Source organism: Dreissena polymorpha, chromosome 8 (assembly GCF_020536995.1).
Source record: "Dreissena polymorpha isolate Duluth1 chromosome 8, UMN_Dpol_1.0, whole genome shotgun sequence".
In the NCBI taxonomy this organism is placed as follows: Eukaryota; Metazoa; Mollusca; class Bivalvia; order Myida; family Dreissenidae; genus Dreissena; species Dreissena polymorpha.
This window is the reverse complement of record NC_068362.1, coordinates 77,088,614-77,106,774: the sequence shown is the minus strand read 5'-3', so window position 1 is coordinate 77,106,774 and position 18,161 is coordinate 77,088,614. Positions and strand designations below refer to the sequence as shown.

The following is an 18,161-nucleotide window of genomic DNA, read 5'->3' as shown; positions in this document are numbered from 1 at the left end:
ATAAAGCAAATTAAAATCCCCATACACTAATAAGCACTCCCTGTTGCCTGCAGGAGGCAGTTTGGAGGAAGTGGGGCCCAGGTGGGAGTACCGGGAGTCGGATCCCAGGGAGTTCCAAAACCTCGAGCCCGAGCCCGCCTACCCACAGGACCGTCTCCGGTACAGCCGGTCCCGCTCAGACTCCGACCTGGTGGCCCTGACACCCACTGACAGCCAGAAATACTCCTCCCCCATGCAGCCAGGTAAGTAGAGAGATCTGTAATTATTGGATCTGTAATAAAATGGAACAGCTTTTATTTCACCCTTTATCACTTAGATACGTATTTTCATGCATTTGTAGTCCATATCAAAGTTATATTTAATTTAAGGCCTTCCTTACAAGATTCATGTTTTTAAGGTTTTATCTCAAAACTTTAGATACTGATGAGCAGCAAACAGCAGGAAACCTGAACAGACTGCAAGTTACTTGCAGGCTGTTCTTGTTTTATGCTGGTTGCAAAAGCCATATTCACTTCGCTTCTTATTGGGGAAATGGTATAATTATTTTGTTATTTTGTACCATTCTTTTCCATGAAAAGCAAGAAATCATGTTCAGCTTAGGAAGAGAGACTTGTGCTGATTTTTTCCTACAATATCTTTTAAAGGCATTTAAGGAACGGTTGTTTATCAGTTTGTTCATGGTAATAATAATAATAATAATAATAATAATAAATAACAATAAAAACAAGATTTTTCTGTAGGAGTCATTCCTATCACTGCCTCGCACTTATTTGTTCTGTTCCCTCCACAGGCACGCGGTTCCTGGAGCTGTCCACGCAGCCCTCACCCATCTTCAGTCACCAGGACTCCCTGACCCTGGGGGCACCTAGGGGACCCCCAGGTGAGCTTCCCAGGGTCCCACCCAGTCGTGAGTTACCACGACAACAGATACCTGCTGAGCTGCCCAGAGTGCCAGATAGACCAGAGCAAAGGTAAAGCTGATTAATGTTTAATTGTATTGGATATATATATATATATACTTTTTGGTTTATCAAACAAAGCAGACTAAAAATATGTGAGAGGATCCTGCAAATGTTGCTATAAAGAATAGAGTATTAAATAACTAAATTACCACAGCATGAAAATTATTCCAGTGGTTTTTTAGCTCGGCTGTTTTTGGAGAAAACCCGAGGTATTGTCATAGCCAGCTCATCGTCCGCCGTCAGCCGTCCGCCGTAGGCGTCGTGCTAAAACCTTAACATTGGCTCTAAAATCAAAGTGCTTCCACCTACAACTTTTAAACTTCATATGTAGATGCACCTTAATGAGTTCTACACGCCACACCCATTTTGGGGTCACTAGGTCAAAGGTCAAGGTCACTGTGACCTCTAATATAAAACTTGAACATATGCTCTAAGATCAAAGTGCTTCCACCTACAACTTTGAACCTTCATATGTAGATGCACCTTGATGAGTTCTACACCCCACACCCATTTTTGGGTCACTAGATCAAAGGTCAAGGTCACTGTGACCTCTAAAAAAAAAATAAAAAAATTCTGACAAGCTTTTGCAGCCGAGCGTGGCACCTGTTATGCGGTGCTCTTGTTTATGTCCCCCGCCACTATAGTGGGGGACATACTGTTTTTGCCCTGTCTGTTGGTTGGTTGGTTGGTTGGTTTGTGTTTGTTTGCTCCAACTTGAACATTTTGCCATAACTTTGCAATATTGAAGATAGCAATTTCATTTTTGGAATGCATGTGTATCTCATGGAGCTGCACATTTTGAGTGGTGAAAGGTCAAGGTCATCCTTCAAGGTCAAATATATAGCTTCAAAGTGGCACAGAAGGGGACATAGTGTTTTCTGACAAACACATATCTTGTTTTATCTCAGATTTTAGGGTGGACTTATTCTTGTGTTTCTTGATATGTTTGTTATAACTATAATAAATTATCAGTAATTTACTCCATCAAAATATTCAAAGTAAACCTGTCAACATCAACCATTGAAGAACGTGTCTCTTCTTCTCTTGTTTAAGATCAAGGTCACCTCCTTCTGAGTACCCAGTCCGACCTCTTGAGCCGGGTGAGGGGTCAAGGTCACAAGGTCAGGTGGGGTCAGCAGACGTTATGGGACCCGTTGACCTTGGGGCTGACCCCAGGAAGATGGGCAGTACACGGAGAAATGTTGGCGACCTTCAGAAATCCGGAAGGTCAAAGTCACCGCTTCCAGTCAGGCAACAGGTGCGTACTTCTACATAGCCAATTGGTTTCATGAAATGAGTATTTAACCTATATTTGTAAATAAATTACCAAATGTGTCACATATTGATTACACTCCTGGTAAAATTAGTAACAGGTTGGTTTATATTCCAAGATTAACCCATTTATGCCTAATGGACTCTCCCATCCTTCTAAATTGGATCAATTTATTTCCAAAATTAGGGATGTCTAGTATATTTATTTCTATATTTAGAATATTTCTTACAGATATTCTTTTAAGCAAACAGTGCAGACCCTGATGAGACGCCGCATCATGTGGTGTCGCATTTGGGTCTACGCTGTTTGCCAAGGCCTTTTTTCTAGACGCTAGGCATAAATGGGTTAAATTCTGATTTTGAATATTTGCTTATCTATTTCTAACAGTTTGCAGTTTTACTTGTTGAACACAGTCTGGTAAAAATTGAATTTTCCTTTGCTCAAAAAGGGTTGATTTTTCCACAATGGAATGAAAAACAAACATTTCTTAAGTGACGAAGTACCTTACAGGTAGAAAGTTGTATGACTTGCATACTTGAAAAATATACCATAAAATGTAATTGAGAGCAATTACTCTGTTTTCCCCAGTATAATCTATGCAGGCCAAAATTTGTTTTGATAATTTGTGTTTGTTCAACATCTGTGAAACATTTATGTAGTGTATAGATTAGTTTGGGGGTAATATTTCAATCAATTTGAAATGTTATATCTAAAAGTTCTATTTAATGATCTTTTTATGTGGCAATTAATGCAGAAGCAAGCTATATTTTGCTAGTATTGATTATTTCATTGTTGCCCATTATTTCATTTTAAAATGATAAACTGTCTGTACATAAACTACATTATTGGAAAACTGACTTGAAAGACTGTTTGCTGTTAATTACGTACAATTTTAATTGCTGCTATTAGAGTAAAAGCACTTTACATCGCCCATTCTTGTATATCAGTTATTGTTGAAGGTACAATGAGATGGGAATGTTTTCAATATTTCAATGTATACCAATTTGTGAGGTCTTGTAGTGTGGAGTTAAAACTTACTCTCTCTCTCTGTGGAAATTAAGGTGATTGTGGAGTTGTTATGTGTTGAAGCATAAGTATTGGATATTAAAATGAAGAAAAGTTGGAGTGTCATTTGAAATGAGCTACGTGTAGAAATTTAGAGGATTATTTTGAAAATTATTGACTCAAGAATGGATAAAATCAAATTCAGATGGAGAATTAAACTGGAGAAATATAAGGTATATTGCTCTTTGAAAATGGGGTTGAATGCATGTGTGTAAAGTTTTGTCCCAGATTAGCGTGTGCAATCCGCACAGGCTAATCAGGGACAACACTTTCTGCCTAAACTTGATTTTTGCTAAAAAAAGACTTTCTTGAAACGAAAAATATCATAAAAGCGGAAAGTGTTGTCCCTGATTAGCCTGTGCGGACTACACAGGCTAATCTGGGACAACACTTTATGCACATGCATTAAGCCCAATTCACAACATTCAATTCAATTAGCGAAACATAATTATTATTACATATAGTTTTATGGTGTTTTTATTGTTACTATGGAACGTATCAGATGTCAAGTAATCATCAATTTTATAATAAGCAGATATTTTATAAATGGTGATGCAGCAAAATGTCGCGCAAAATGTTGTAACACAATTCTGTCTACAAAAATTGTTTTGGAATTGGTAAATGCCATCAGATCTTTCCCTTCAACCTTAGATATATGCACTGATGTCAAATGATATAAAAAGTTATTATTTTAGTATAACCAAGATCTAGCTCTCATAGCCCAATGCTATATACCCAATTAAAATTATTCGGAAATAAGTCATATTTTTATGCCCCCCTTTGAAGAAGAGGGGGTATATTGTTTTGCACATGTCGGTCGGTCCATCCGTCCACCAGATGGTGTCCGGATGATAACTCAAGAACGCTTAGGCCTAGGATCATGAAATTTCATAGGTACATTGATCATGACTGTCAGATGACCCCTATTGATTTTCAGGTCACTAGGTCAAAGGTCAAGGTCACAGTGACTTTAAATAGTAAAATGGTTTCCGGATGATAACTGAAGAATGCTTATGCCTAGGATCATGAAACTTCATAGGTACATTGATCATGACTGGCAGATGACCCCTATTAATTTTCAGGTCACTAGGTCAAAGGTCAAGGTCACAGTGACTTTAAATAGTAAAATGGTTTCCGGATGATAACTCAAGAATGCTTATGCCTAGGATCATGAAACTTCATAGGTACATTGATCATGACTGGCAGATGACCCCTATTGATTTTCAGGTCACTAGGTCAAAGGTCAAGGTCACAGTGACTCAAAACAGTAAAATGGTTTCCAGATGATAACTCAAGAATGCTTACACCTAGGATCATGAAACTTCATAGGAACATTGATCATGACTGGCAGAAGACCCCTATTGATTTTCAGGTCACTAGGTCAAAGGTCAAGGTCACAGTGACTCGAAACAGTAAAATGGTTTCCGGATGATAACTCAAGAATGCTTACGCCTAGGATCATGAAACTTCATAGGTACATTGTTCATGACTGGCAGATGATCCCTATTGATTTTCAGGTCACTAGGTCAAAGGTCAAGGTCACAGTGACAAAAAACATATTCACACAATGGCTGCCACTACAACTGACAGCCCATATGGGGGGCATGCATGTTTTACAAACAGCCCTTGTTCAAATGGCTCGGGTAATATTGATAAATATTTCAAATGATCAGGAACCAATTGGAAAACTATGGCCATGATATTTTTTTGGCACTTCAGTTGTTATTTAATTATTTGACAGAATTTCTTCTTAGACAATTCCATTTGTTACATTTTGCTTATGTAACTAGAAAAAATCCCCGACCCCAATATGTATTGAACCCTGGGCTTCCTGGTTCAAAAGCTGACATTCTACTGCACTGCTATAAAAGGTAGCTCATATAGCAAGGCAGTATAAGTGAGTATAATATGTCAACCTAGTAGACCAATGTTTTGTCTGTTTCTTTCCTAATCTGATAATGCACAATAACATGTTCCTGTACAAGTAAACCAGTATTATGATCATATTTCACACATAGCTCATCAGTTTGCATCAATGGCAACCCTTGTTTAATCCATATCTTGCATTCTACATCATCTTAGTTCCGGAATTATGTTTTGGATTGCAGATAATGCTTTATTGCTCAACAAGGACAGTAGTTAATATATGCTGTAACAACTGTATTCCAGGAGATGGAGGTGGAGTTGGAGAGGCTAAACAAACAGCTTACAGACCAAGTGTAAGTTACATAATAAAGTTGACAAGTAAAACTTAATATATCTGATGGATACAGTAAACAGATGAATACAGTTTTTTGTAATGTTTAGTCTGATTAGCAAAAGGTCTTGCTTAGGAAGTGTCCATTTTATTATACAACTGGGTTTTTATGTACTTTACTCTCAAGTAATCTTGCTGACTGTACTAAGTGTTCAATATATTGTATTTGCCAAAGTGGCGTTTCAATGGTTGTATTTGCCAAAGTGGCATTTAATGTGTTGTATTTGCCAAATTGGTGTTACTATGTTATATTTGTCAAAGTGGTGGTTAATGTTTTGTATTTGCAAAAGAGGCATTTAATGTGTTATATTTGCCAAAGTGACTTTTTATGTGTTCAATTTCCAAAGTGGCGTTTAATGTGTTGTTTTTTTAAAAGTGCTGTTTTATGTGTTGTATTTGCCAAAGTGGTGTTTAATGTGTTGTATTTGCCAAAGTGGCGTTTAGTGTGTGGTATTGCAAAAGTGGCATTTAATGTATTGTTTTTGCCAAAGTGGTGTTTAATTTGTTTTTTTTGCCAAAGTGGTGTTTAATGTGTTTTATTGCCAAAATGGCGTTTAATGTGTTGTATTTGCCAAAGTGGCGTTTAATGTGTTCTATTTGCCAATTTGATGTTTAATGTGTTCTATTTGCCAAAGTGGCTTTTAATGTGTTGTATTTGCCAAAGTGGCGTTTTATGTGTTCTATTTGCCAGAGTGGCGTTTAATGTGTTATATTTGCCAAAGTGGTGTTTAATGTGTTGTATTTGCCAAAGTGACGTTTAATGGGTTGTCTTTGCCAAAGTGGCATTTAATGTGTTCTATTTGCCAAAGTGGTGTTTAATGTGTTCTATTTTCCAAAGTGGCATTTAATGTGTTCTATTTGCCAAAGTAGCGTTTAATGTGTTTTAATTGCCAAAGTGGCATTTAATGTGTTCTATTCGCCAAAGTGGTGTTTAATGTGTTCTATTTGCCAAAGTTGCATTTAATGTGTTGTATCTGCCAAAGTGGCGTTTAATGTGTTGTATTTGCCAAAGTGGCATTTAATGTGTTCTATTTGCCAAAGTGGTGTTTAATGTGTTCTGTTTGCCAAAGTGGCATTTAATGTGTTCTATTTGCCAAAGTGGCATTTAATGTGTTCTATTTGCCAAAGTTGCGTTTAATGTGTTCTATTTGCCAAAGTGGCATTTAATGTGTTCTATTTGCCAAAGTGGCATTTAATGTGTTCTTTTTGCCAAAGTGGCATTTAATATGTTCTATTTGCCAAAGTGGCGTTTAATTTGTTCTATTTGCCAAAGTGGCGTTTAATGTGTTCTATTTGCCAAAGTGGTGTTTAATGTGTTGTATTTGCCAAAGTGACTTTTAATGTGTTGTTTTTGCCAAAGTGACATTTAATGTGTTGTATTTGCCAAAGTGACGTTTAAAGTGTTGTATTGCCAAAGTGGCGTTTAATGTGTTCTTTTGCCAAAGTGGTGTTTAATGTGTTGTATTGCCAAAGTGGCGTTTAATGTGTTGTATTTGCCAAAGTGACGTTTAATGTGTTGTATTTGCCAGAGTGACGTTTAATGTGTTCTATTTGCCAAAGTGGCATTTAATGTGTTGTATTTGCCAAAGTGGTGTTTAATGTGTTCTATTTGCCAAAGTGACGTTTAATGTGTTGTATTTGCCAAAGTGGTGTTTAATGTGTTCTATTTGCCAAAGTGACGTTTAATGTGTTGTATTTGCAAAAGTGACGTTTAATGTGTTCTGTTTGCCAAAGTGGTGTTTAATGTGTTGTATTTGCCAAAGTGGTGTTTAATGTGTTGTATTTGCCTAAGTGGCGTTTAATGTGTTGTATATGCCAAAGTGGTGAGAGTTCCTGTTGCAATGTGCTGACATGACCTTGCCCTTTCATTCTCTCATAGGAATGCTCTTCAAGGCAAGAAAGATGAGGATAAACAGTTTGAGGACAATTTCCCTCCCAGCAAGAAAGCACAGGTCCTCAGAGAGGTCCTAGAACAGGTAGGACAACTGTGACCTGAATATTGGTGGGGAGGACAACTGTGACCTGAATATTGGTGGGGATATTATGTGGGGACATAAACAGGTAGGACAACTGTGACCTGAATATTGGTGGGGATATTATGTGGGGACATGGACAGGTAGGACAACTGTGACCTGAATATTGGTGGGGATATTATGTGGGGACATGGAGGTCCTAGAACAGGTAGGACAACTGTGACCTGAATATTGGTGGGGATATTATGTGGGGACATGGAGGTCCTAGAACAGGTAGGACAACTGTGACCTGAATATTGGTGGGGATATTATGTGGGGACATGGAGGTCCTAGAACAGGTAGGACAACTGTGACCTGAATATTGGTGGGGATATTATGTGGGGACATGGAGGTCCTAGAACAGGTAGGACAACTGTGACCTGAATATTGGTGGGGATATTATGTGGGGACATGGAGGTCCTAGAACAGGTAGGACAACTGTGACCTGACTATTGGTGGGGATATTATGTGGGGACATGGAGGTCCTAGAACAGGTAGGACAACTGTGACCTGAATATTGGTGGGGATATTATGTGGGGACATGGTATTTAAATGTGTCCACTATTTGATTGTATTTGTCTCTTCTATAATTATACTGTATTCTTAATATAAAATCCAAGCATGGTTCCCAGAACAGGTAGGATACATTAGACCTGAATATTGGCGGGGATATTATGTGTGGCCATGGTATTTTTTTATGAGTGCACTATTTGATTGCATTTGTCTCTTCTTTAATTAGATTCTTTAGATTTATTAAATTCAAGCATAATGTTGCTGATCATTCCCATCCTATAGGATGGGCATGTTTTCACATCTATTGCTTTTTATTCCCATCCCATAGGTGGGCGTGTTTTCATATCTATTGCTTTTTATTCCCATCCGATAGGTGGGCATGTTTTCACATCTATTGCTTTTTATTCCCATCCCATAGGTGGGCGTGTTTTCACATATATTGCTTTTTATTCCCATCCCATAGGTGGGCGTGTTTTCACATATATTGCTTTTTATTCTCATCCCATAGGGTGGGCGTGTTTCTACATCTATCAGAATTTCAGATTTTGTTGCTGAAACCTGTGACATGAATCACCTTGAACTATTCAAATGAATCAAGGTCCTGTCAAGGTTTTTTTCTGCTATGTAAAAAAGACTGTAAAACGGACCAGATCCCAAATCAAAATTAAAAAGAAGTGTCTAATGATTATTATATCTCAATTTCATTTCATGAACATCTAACTAAGTATACACCATGATTTTTTTTCCCAAAATGTCCAGGAAAAGGCCTGATGTGTATGATGTGTATTTTTATGGATAAAAAATCCTAATTTGGTCCATTTTGTCAATAAAAAATTCCCAAATTTGCCGTTGTATAGATATAGATTAAAAAATCCTAATTTTTGACCAGACTTCTTTTCCCAAAATGGCTAGAAAACCCGCTGCTGTTTGTATTGTCTTGTAGTTTTCCCAAACAGGAAGATCCCACTCATGACTCTTGTTTCCCCTACACAGGAGTACATGGAGAGTCTTCCACCAAACATCAACGACATGTGGACACGATTCAAGGAGAGGAACGAGCAGTCAGTGTCAGAGAGCAGCTTGAACAGCACCCGACTGGACGCCCTGTCTGGTCTGATCACCAACCCCACACACCGTGCCGTCACCTCATTCATTAAGGTGGATATTGGAAGCTTCCATGTTGAGATTAGGCCTTTTCTTACTTACTTTTCAATTGTCAAATCCTCAAGAAAATAATAAAATAAAACTCATTTATGCCCTTTGTATTTTGTTTATTCATAAAAAAGTGTTTAACTTATTGTGCTTAATGTATGTTAGAATGTACTGGAGTCCTACCAAATGTACATTTACCCACCAGGAATGTTTTTAAATTTTTCTGAAAACAAACCTTAAATTAACTGAATTTTATAATTTAACACTTCTACAGTGATTATATAATCATCAGGGCAGTTGGAACATTAGACGCTTAAAGAAGATACAAGTTTGGTTTCTGTCTTCTATGTCATCCTTTTTAAAGTGTGGATCATGAATTTCCAGGAGAAGTCTGAAGGTGAAGAGAAGAAACGGCAAGAAGACCGGGAGAAAGCTGAGCAGGCTAAAGTGGAACAGAGCAAGGAGCGTGCCATGGAGAGGAAGGAAGCCTTGGAGCGCGCTGCGCGGGAACGAGACCAGCGACGCCAGGAACTGCGCGCTAAGAACGGGCTTAGCGAGGAGGAGAGCAACGGCAGCTACACGGAGATATTGATGGAGGAGGAACGGAGGCGGGAACGGAAGAAACGGGAGGCAAGGAGGGAGGAGAAGAGGGAGAAGAGGAACAGGTCGCCCGGGAAACGGTCACCCACAGATGAGAAAGAGGATGGGAAGGTGAAAGGGGGCAGTAGTGGAAGAGGCAAGGATCAGGAGACGTTGACGGATATCAGGGCGAGGAAACATGCGCCTAAAAACAGTGACAGCATGGATACGCTGTTCTCCATACCTGAGGATGCCAGTTTTGAGCAGTCACCCAGCAAGGCAGAGTCGGAAATGAAGGCCCGGCAGAAGAGGCATCGCCACGTGATTGACCCGCTTATGATGAAGTTACGGGACAAGATCAAAGTGCAAAGAGTGAAAATTGATAAGGAGCGGAGAAAGGAACTGCAGAGGGTTGAGAAACTGAAGAAGCTGGAGATGTTGCTGACTGCAAAGAGGAAAGGGAGACTGTCTGATAAGGCTATTGATGTTGAACTGGAGAATGTTTCTACAACCTCCTGTGTCACACAGTCCGAGAGCTCTCATCTCTCAGATTCCACCCTTACAGTATTATCATCGGGAATGTCTGCACATGAGTCTGATGCCTCTTCTCAGGCTTCTACCACACTAAAGGATAGTACAATAGATGGTAAAATTAAACTGCAGGTGAAGAAATATGATGATGGTTTATATAAAAGTCCAACCAAAAAGGCTTTTGAGTCTGATTCAACTGAATCATCAGATTTCAATAACATTATTGTGGAAAGAATCCCTGACAAACGATCCAGTAAAAAATCAAAAGATAAGAAATCAAAAGAAAAGAAGTACAAATATGATGAATATGGCAACAATAACAGAAAGGAAAAGAAAGACAAGAAAAGTCAAGGAGTATTTGGTGTTGAATTAAGTGAGAATGACATCTTGAATCAAATCCTGAAGTACAAGAGCTACATGACCCCCCAACGTGACAGACTCACCCGTGATGCCAGCACGATGTATCCATCCCCAATAACAGTGAGCCCACCGTCACAGAGGAGACTGCGGGAGGTCCTGATGAAATCTGAAGCCATCCAGACCAGTCCCTCGGTGCGCTCAACCAGCCCGACACACGCTTACGACGAGGTCCCAGTAGCACCTGTCCCCTACATGTCTCAAAGAAAATCAAAAACCTCCAAGAGACGACCGTCTCCATCCCCAACACGATCTACGCAGACTTCAACGAGAAAAACTTCCACTTCCCCCGTTACCAACCGGGCAAGGGTCTCGTCTAGATCACCGGTTTCCAGCTCATTGAGAAAGAATTCTAGATCACCGGTTTCCAGCTCATTGAGGAAGAGTTCTAGGTCCCCCCCTGGCTCCCGGCCTCCCATTACAAGGAAGCAGGCCCAGACCCCGATATGGAAACCAGAGTGTGAGATGACATCCCCGCCTGTCAACAGCATGTTTACACCTGAGGATGAGGAGAACATAGATCCACGCAAGCTGCAGAAACATGAGGGTAGCGTATTGATGTAATTTGTAAATGTATTCAATTCTTGTTTTGCAGTTTATTGAAGTATTTGCTATGAGTATGCACTCTTTAGGCATTTAGCATTAACATATATCTATAAACAAAGAAACCAGACTGACCAACAAATGGCTTGATACTTAAATTTGGGCACCTTTATAGACTGTTATACTGGCTAATCAGGGATGTCACTTTCCGCTTTTATGATGTGTCCTTTAAAGAAAGTCTCTACTTAGCAAAAATCAAGTTTAGGCGTAAAGTGTCATCCCTGATTAGCCTGTGCAGACTACACAGGCTAATCAAGGATGACACTTTGTGCACAAGCATTTAACCCCCTTTTCACAGAGCACAGCCCATATAAATATATATATATATATGCATGTTTCTCCCTATTATTTCAGCCACCTCATGGTTCATTCCCATGAAGCCTGGGCAACCATGGCGAAAACCCCTGAAAGAGCGGCAAGCATTTGCAGTGCGCCAGGAAGCTTGGGCACCCAAATCAGTCCCCCAGTCGACCTGGAAGAATATCGTGCACGGGGACATTGTGAAAGAGCGAGACGAGCTCAATGACACCAACATCTCCAGGGATACCAAGTTTGACCTTGACCCTGAAGGTCAGCCTGTGGTCAATGAAGGGTCAGAGTCAGAAGACGAGTTGGAGATCATTCAGCCACGACCACTGTCCAAACTGACATTGCAGGTTTGTACACTAAAAATATTAACATGTATGTTATAAGAATTATTTTATGAAACTACTCCCAGTTTAAATAAATCTGTTGGCGTATTACATGTTTTGAAAGTAACAATAATCATAATAAACTTTTTATGTTCCCCAGTCTAAACTGGGGGACATATTGTTTTTGCCCTGTCTGTTTGTTGGTTTGTGTCAAACTTTAACATTGGCCAAAACTTTTGTAATATTGAAGATACCAACTTGATATTTTGCATGCATGTGTATCTCATCGAGCTGCACATTTTGAGTGGTGAAAGGTCAAGGTCATCCTTCAAGGTCAAATGTCAAATATATGGGGGGGACATAGTGTTTCACAAACACATCTTGTTTAAATGGAAATTTCATTAAATGCTTAAATAAACATGGAAAGTTGCAAGAAAGAAACACATGTTTGTGTTTTAACATTATTTCATTCATAAAACAGTTTGTATTTATTATTCAAGCTAAAGATGTATTTATTATGCCCCCCTTCGAAGAAGAGGGGGTATATTGTTTTGCTCATGTCGGTCCGTATGTCCGTCCACCAGATGGTTTCCGAATGATAACTCAAGAACACTTATGCCTAGGATCATGATACTTCATAGATACATTGATCATGACTGGCAGATTACCTCTATTGATTTTCAGGTCACTAGATCAAAGGTCGAGGTCATGGTAACCCAAAATAGTAAAAATGGTTTCCGGATGATACCTCAAGAACGCTTATGCCTAGGATCATGAAACTTAATAGGTACATTGATCATGACTTGCAGATGACCCCTATCGATTTTCAGGTCACTAGGTCAAAGGTCAAGGTGACAGTGACCCGAAATAGCAAAATCGTTTCGGGATGATAACTCAAGAACGCTTATGCCTAGGATCATGAAACTTCATAGGTACATTGATCATGACTCGCAGATGACCTCTAATGATTTTCAGGTCACTAGGTCAAAGGTCAAGGTCACGGTGACTAAACTTAGAAAAATGGTTTCTGGATGATAACTCTAAAACTCTTACGCCTAGGATCATGAAACTTCATAGGTACATTGATCATGACTCGCAGATGACCCCTATTGACTATCAGGTCGCTAGGTCAAAGGTCAAGGTCACGGTGACTTGACACAGTAAAATGGTTTCCGGATGTTAACGCAAGAAAGCTTACGCCTAGGATCATGAAACTTCTTAGGTACATTGATCATGACTCGCAGATGACCCCTATTGATTTTTCAGGTCACTAGGTCAAAGGTCAAGGTTACAGTGCCAAAAAACGTATTCACACAATGGCTGCCACTACAACTGACAGCCCATATTTAACTTATACATAAAACAATACTTTCCATTTGTAGGAATGTTAAGGTTACCACAACTTGTATTGAAAAAAATTAAATAGCTTTACAAACGTTTATCTTCTGTTACATTTGTTGCAGGAGGCGTTCAATGTGCGGAAGCAGGCCACGATATCTCGACTGCGAGAGCGACAGAAGCGGCTGGCCCTGTCCAGTGAGCAGAGGAAGATGGAGGTGTATCTACAGCTGGAGAGGGACAGGCTGTTCCAGGAGGAGAGGAGGAGGGACGTGAACCCAGAGGCTCACCCATACAGTGGTAGGAGAACTCTCTTAACCCTTTCCCTCTCAGAAGCAAAGTTAAAATGGCTATGTGCAAGCAGCATAAAATCAGAACAGACTGCCAGTAACTCACAGTCTGTTCATGTTTATGCTGTTTGCTGCTCATCAGTATTGAAGGGCTGGAAATGAAGCCTTCAAAACTTGAATCTAGTAAGAAAGGACTTAAATTAAATTTCACTTTCTAAGGGATCACAAATGCGTCAAAATACGTATCTAAGTTGTAAAATACGTATCTGAAGTTGTAAAATATGTATATAAGTGGTAAAATACATATCTAAGATAAAATACGTATCTAAGTGGTAAAATATGTATCTAAGTTGTAAAATACGTATCTAAGTTGTAAAATATGTATATAAGTGGTAAAAAAAACGTATCTAAGTTGTAAAATATGTATCTAAGTTGTAAAATATGTATCTAAGTTGTGAAATGTGTATATAAGTGGTAAAATACGTATCTAAGTTGTAAAATACGTATCTTAGTTGTAAAATATGTATCTAAGTTGTAAAATATGTATATAAGTGGTAAAATATGTATATAAGTGGTAAAATACGTATCTAAGTTGTAAAATATGTATCTTAGTTGTAAAATACGTATCTAAGTTGTAAAATATGTATTTAAGTGGTAAAATACGTATCTAAGTGGTAAAGGCTTAACTATGTGGGATAAGTGTGCTTATTTCAGAACAGATATATTAATCAAAGATTTAACACACTTGTACCTATTCTAAATCAAATATAGTAACAAATATTATTCTTGTGCTTGTCTATCAGTACTTAGTCTGCAGCTTGGAGCTATTTTTAGCTCGGCATTTTTTGTTGAAAACCCGAGGTATTGTCATAGCCAGCTTGTTTTGTTGTGTCGTCAGACGTCCACGTCGTGCTAAAACCTTAACATTGGCTCTAAAATCAAAGTGCTTCCACCTACAATTTTGAAACTTCATATGTAGATGCACCTTGATGAGTTCTACACGCCACACCCATTTTGGGGTCACTTGGTCAAGGGTCAAGGTCACTGTGACCTCTAAAAAAAAAAAAAAAAAAAAATTCTGACAAGCTTTCATTTATTCAAAACTGCACCCGTAGTCGAGCGTGGCACCCGTTATGCGGTCAGGGTTTTTTTACCACTTTTTGGGAAGATAGCCCATGGCTTTGGAATTGGGAATTTTATCGGCATTTTCATGAAATTGGGAAAATAAATTCATTGGCCTTTTTTTCCACACGAAAAGTCCACTGATTAGGGAAATACTAAATTTGATATAACTCTTTATAATCATTCAAATTAAAAGAACAAAATCATAAAATACTTTGTTAGATGTAATTGAATTAAACATGAGATAAAATACGCATTAGACACTGCTTTCTAAAAAAAAAAAAAAAAAAAAAAAAAATTGGAAATTGGGAATTTTTGGCCACATTTTGGGAAAAAAGTATACTTTTTTGGATTGGGAACATAGCCGAATTTCGGCTATAAAATCGGGCCAAAAAAAACCCTGGCGGTGCTCTTGTATTTACTTATTTCTCTTTATAAAATGTTTTCATTTGATTTTTGATGTTGTTGTTTTTTCAGAGCATCTACACAAACCAGCCAGAAGAACAATATCAAAAGAAGAGATGAAAGAAATGACGCAAAAGTAAGTTTTTTCTTGGATTAGTTTTGCACATGTCTTAGAACATTCTTTTATTTAATTTTTTTTTATTCAAGTCTTCAGCAAACTGTTAAATTCCATTAATCATCTCTTTCACAGGAAAGTAAAATATTACATATTTATATACGTGGTAACCTGGAATTTCAAGTTGTATTGTTCCACATGAAATCTATAATTGTTGTATACAAGGTGCATAGAATTATAAAAATTGTTCCTTTATCCATTATAACAGAGTTTATAACTAAAATCTACTTGCCTACTAGCAACGATTTTTAACTTTTTGTCATGTTTATATTGTGAAATTGTTCATGTCCATTTACAAATAAGCAAGGAAATTTACTTTTCCAACTGTAAAATTACTTTCTCTTTACTCGTGCTTGACATTTTCAGCTATGGACTCCATACCCCAGCATGCTAACTTGTTGATGATTTAAAGCTTAAAGGTAGTTGTATGATTCTGTTTAAGTCCTATACATAAGTACTAAGATACGGAGGAATGGCTGTGTTAACACCTGAAGCTAGTCTGAAACCTAGGCATAAATACATACTAAGCCCGCCTTGTATCTGTCACAGGAAGTACAAGAAGCCAAACATAGGTACAACATACGGAGGAAGGGCTGTGTTAAGACTTAAAGCTAGTCTGAAACTTGGGCATAGTTATTTACTAAGCCATTATTGTATTCTCCACAGGAAATACAAGAAGCTGCCAGAGATTCTGGAGCAGCAGAAGATGAAGAAGAGACAAGAAGAGTACTCACTCAACAGACTCAAGGCTCGTCTCTTCAACCGGGTATGGCAACAATCTTGTGTAGATCTCAGGTTATGTGGGTTGTAAGCTGTTTGCTGCTCATTAGAAATTAAGGGTCGGAAATGAAGCCTTTAAAACTTGAATCAAGTAAGAAAGGTCTTAAATTAAATTTCTAAGGGACTACAAATGCGTAAAAATATGTATTTAAGTAGTAAGGGGTTAATTACTAATAATTTTTATATAAATGCAAAATAAGTTACTGGTACTGACTTATGCATGGTTGATTGAAAATTCAACACTGTATGTCCGTTTTCACATTAAACCTTTAACCACTTAGAAACCAGGGATCATATTTTCCCGCAACATCAATTGGTCAGGATATAAATGGGGAAAATGGATCCGAAAATGTTTATCCGAAATCATGACAAATTACGTTAAAATATATACCATTGATTTTGCCATTCATGAAGATGGTATAATAAATGTACAAGTAAAATTCCCTTAGGCATTTTTTTGAAAAGGAACATACGAGTTTTCTCAACTGGTTTTATCATTTGCTATTTCATTGTTGTTTGTGTGCCGTTTTATCAGACTTTTTTTTCATCGTTGTCAATATTATTAATATGTGTAAGTCTATACCGATGTTTTTAATCGTTGTCGACTCGATAATAGCTACAAACATGCACTGAACCAAACAAATGTCTGTGCGTAGGTTGGCTGCTGACAATAATAAAACGAAATACTTAAGAAATAATTCGTGTACGTTATAGTTTGTTGTCAAATAACCCACGGCCGATAGTTAAGATGCGTAGGGATTAAATCACGAGTGCGAAGCACGAGTGATTTGAAACCACGCATCTAATTTTCCGGTCGTGGGTTATTCAACAACAAACTATAAAGTAGTCTACACAAATTATTTCGATTCTGACACGGTTTTTACTAAAGATTTTATACCATGTATATTCTTTTTCTTGGGTACTATTTTATGTGAAGTTCTGCCAATAAAAATAACTTTCAGCTGTTCTGTCGATAAGATCCGCGACTTTCATTCATAATTATAATAACGGATTATTACGCTGGTGGAAAATGTATCGGCATGTTTTGTTTAGTTACAGCGCGCTTTCAGTGTACAAGGACCGCCCATAATTATTGCAGAATAACCCATAGACGATTTTCTTCTTTGTTTATATGAGAGTTTTCACGTGCCATGTTAGAATCGTATTTACTTGAATCTCATATACTATATATATTAAATTTATTACAGTTTACAGTGAAAACAATACATTACATATTGTTTTGTATCACATGCATGTCAATTAACATCGAAGACCGATAATTAAACCAGTACGCGCAGTCACCTTAGCAGACAATACAGAAAAACCGCTATAACAATGATAACTATCAATAAACACACAATGACACCGATAATCGATCGATATGTACATCACAGGCCTTAAGTTTCGACCACCCTCATTAATTTCAGACGCGTCTTTAATCCGCTGTTCACAAGTTTTTGATTCTTGGTCTGACGTGCAAAAAAACGGTCCTGACCGGTTTAGAGACTGCAACGAATGGGTTTATCACACCTAATCGAGATAAGAATGTCATTAGGGTGTGTTAGCATGTGCACTGTGTAATCGATTTCATGACATGGGAATTTAAGCCAACAGAATCGGACCGACTGTTGAGGATTTTCAATCAGTCTTTCATGACCCCAATCAGTCTAGGACCGACAAAACCTTAAAAACCTTTCTTATTAGATCCAAGTTTTAAAGGCTTCATTTCAAACCCTTAGATACTGATGAGCATCAAACAGCATAAAACCCATCAGACTGCGAGTTACTGTCAGGCTGTTCTGGTTTTATGCTGTTTGTACATGGCTATTTTCACTTTGCTTCTAAGTGGGAAAGGATTAACATTCTGTAAAATCATTTATATCTGGCAGCATGAACTTTTGTGGTTAAAAAAAAAGAAGACTTTTTGTGGACATGTAGAGTCCCAGATTCCTAATTTTGGAGGGAAAAAAAGATAGATCTGAATCATCTGATGTGTTTGTGTACAATTGGTGGATCGGCAAACCCAAGAAACCAACAAATATTCATGTGCCACAA

At 38.1% G+C, this 18,161-nt stretch overlaps 1 protein-coding gene across 1 annotated transcript in view; it reads left to right on the top strand.

Annotated features, from left to right (window-relative positions):
• Window positions 1–18,161, top strand: part of LOC127840652 (uncharacterized) — a 72,103-nt gene that overhangs the window by 51,254 nt on the left and 2,688 nt on the right. Inside the window, exons 16-26 of the mRNA XM_052369065.1 lie at window positions 54–242; window positions 791–971; window positions 2,016–2,220; window positions 5,470–5,519; window positions 7,437–7,533; window positions 9,076–9,240; window positions 9,619–11,308; window positions 11,719–12,020; window positions 13,460–13,634; window positions 15,224–15,287; window positions 15,993–16,092. Coding sequence (XP_052225025.1) covers window positions 54–242; window positions 791–971; window positions 2,016–2,220; window positions 5,470–5,519; window positions 7,437–7,533; window positions 9,076–9,240; window positions 9,619–11,308; window positions 11,719–12,020; window positions 13,460–13,634; window positions 15,224–15,287; window positions 15,993–16,092 — 3,218 coding nt within the window. The remainder of the gene's footprint in view (window positions 1–53; window positions 243–790; window positions 972–2,015; window positions 2,221–5,469; window positions 5,520–7,436; window positions 7,534–9,075; window positions 9,241–9,618; window positions 11,309–11,718; window positions 12,021–13,459; window positions 13,635–15,223; window positions 15,288–15,992; window positions 16,093–18,161) is intronic.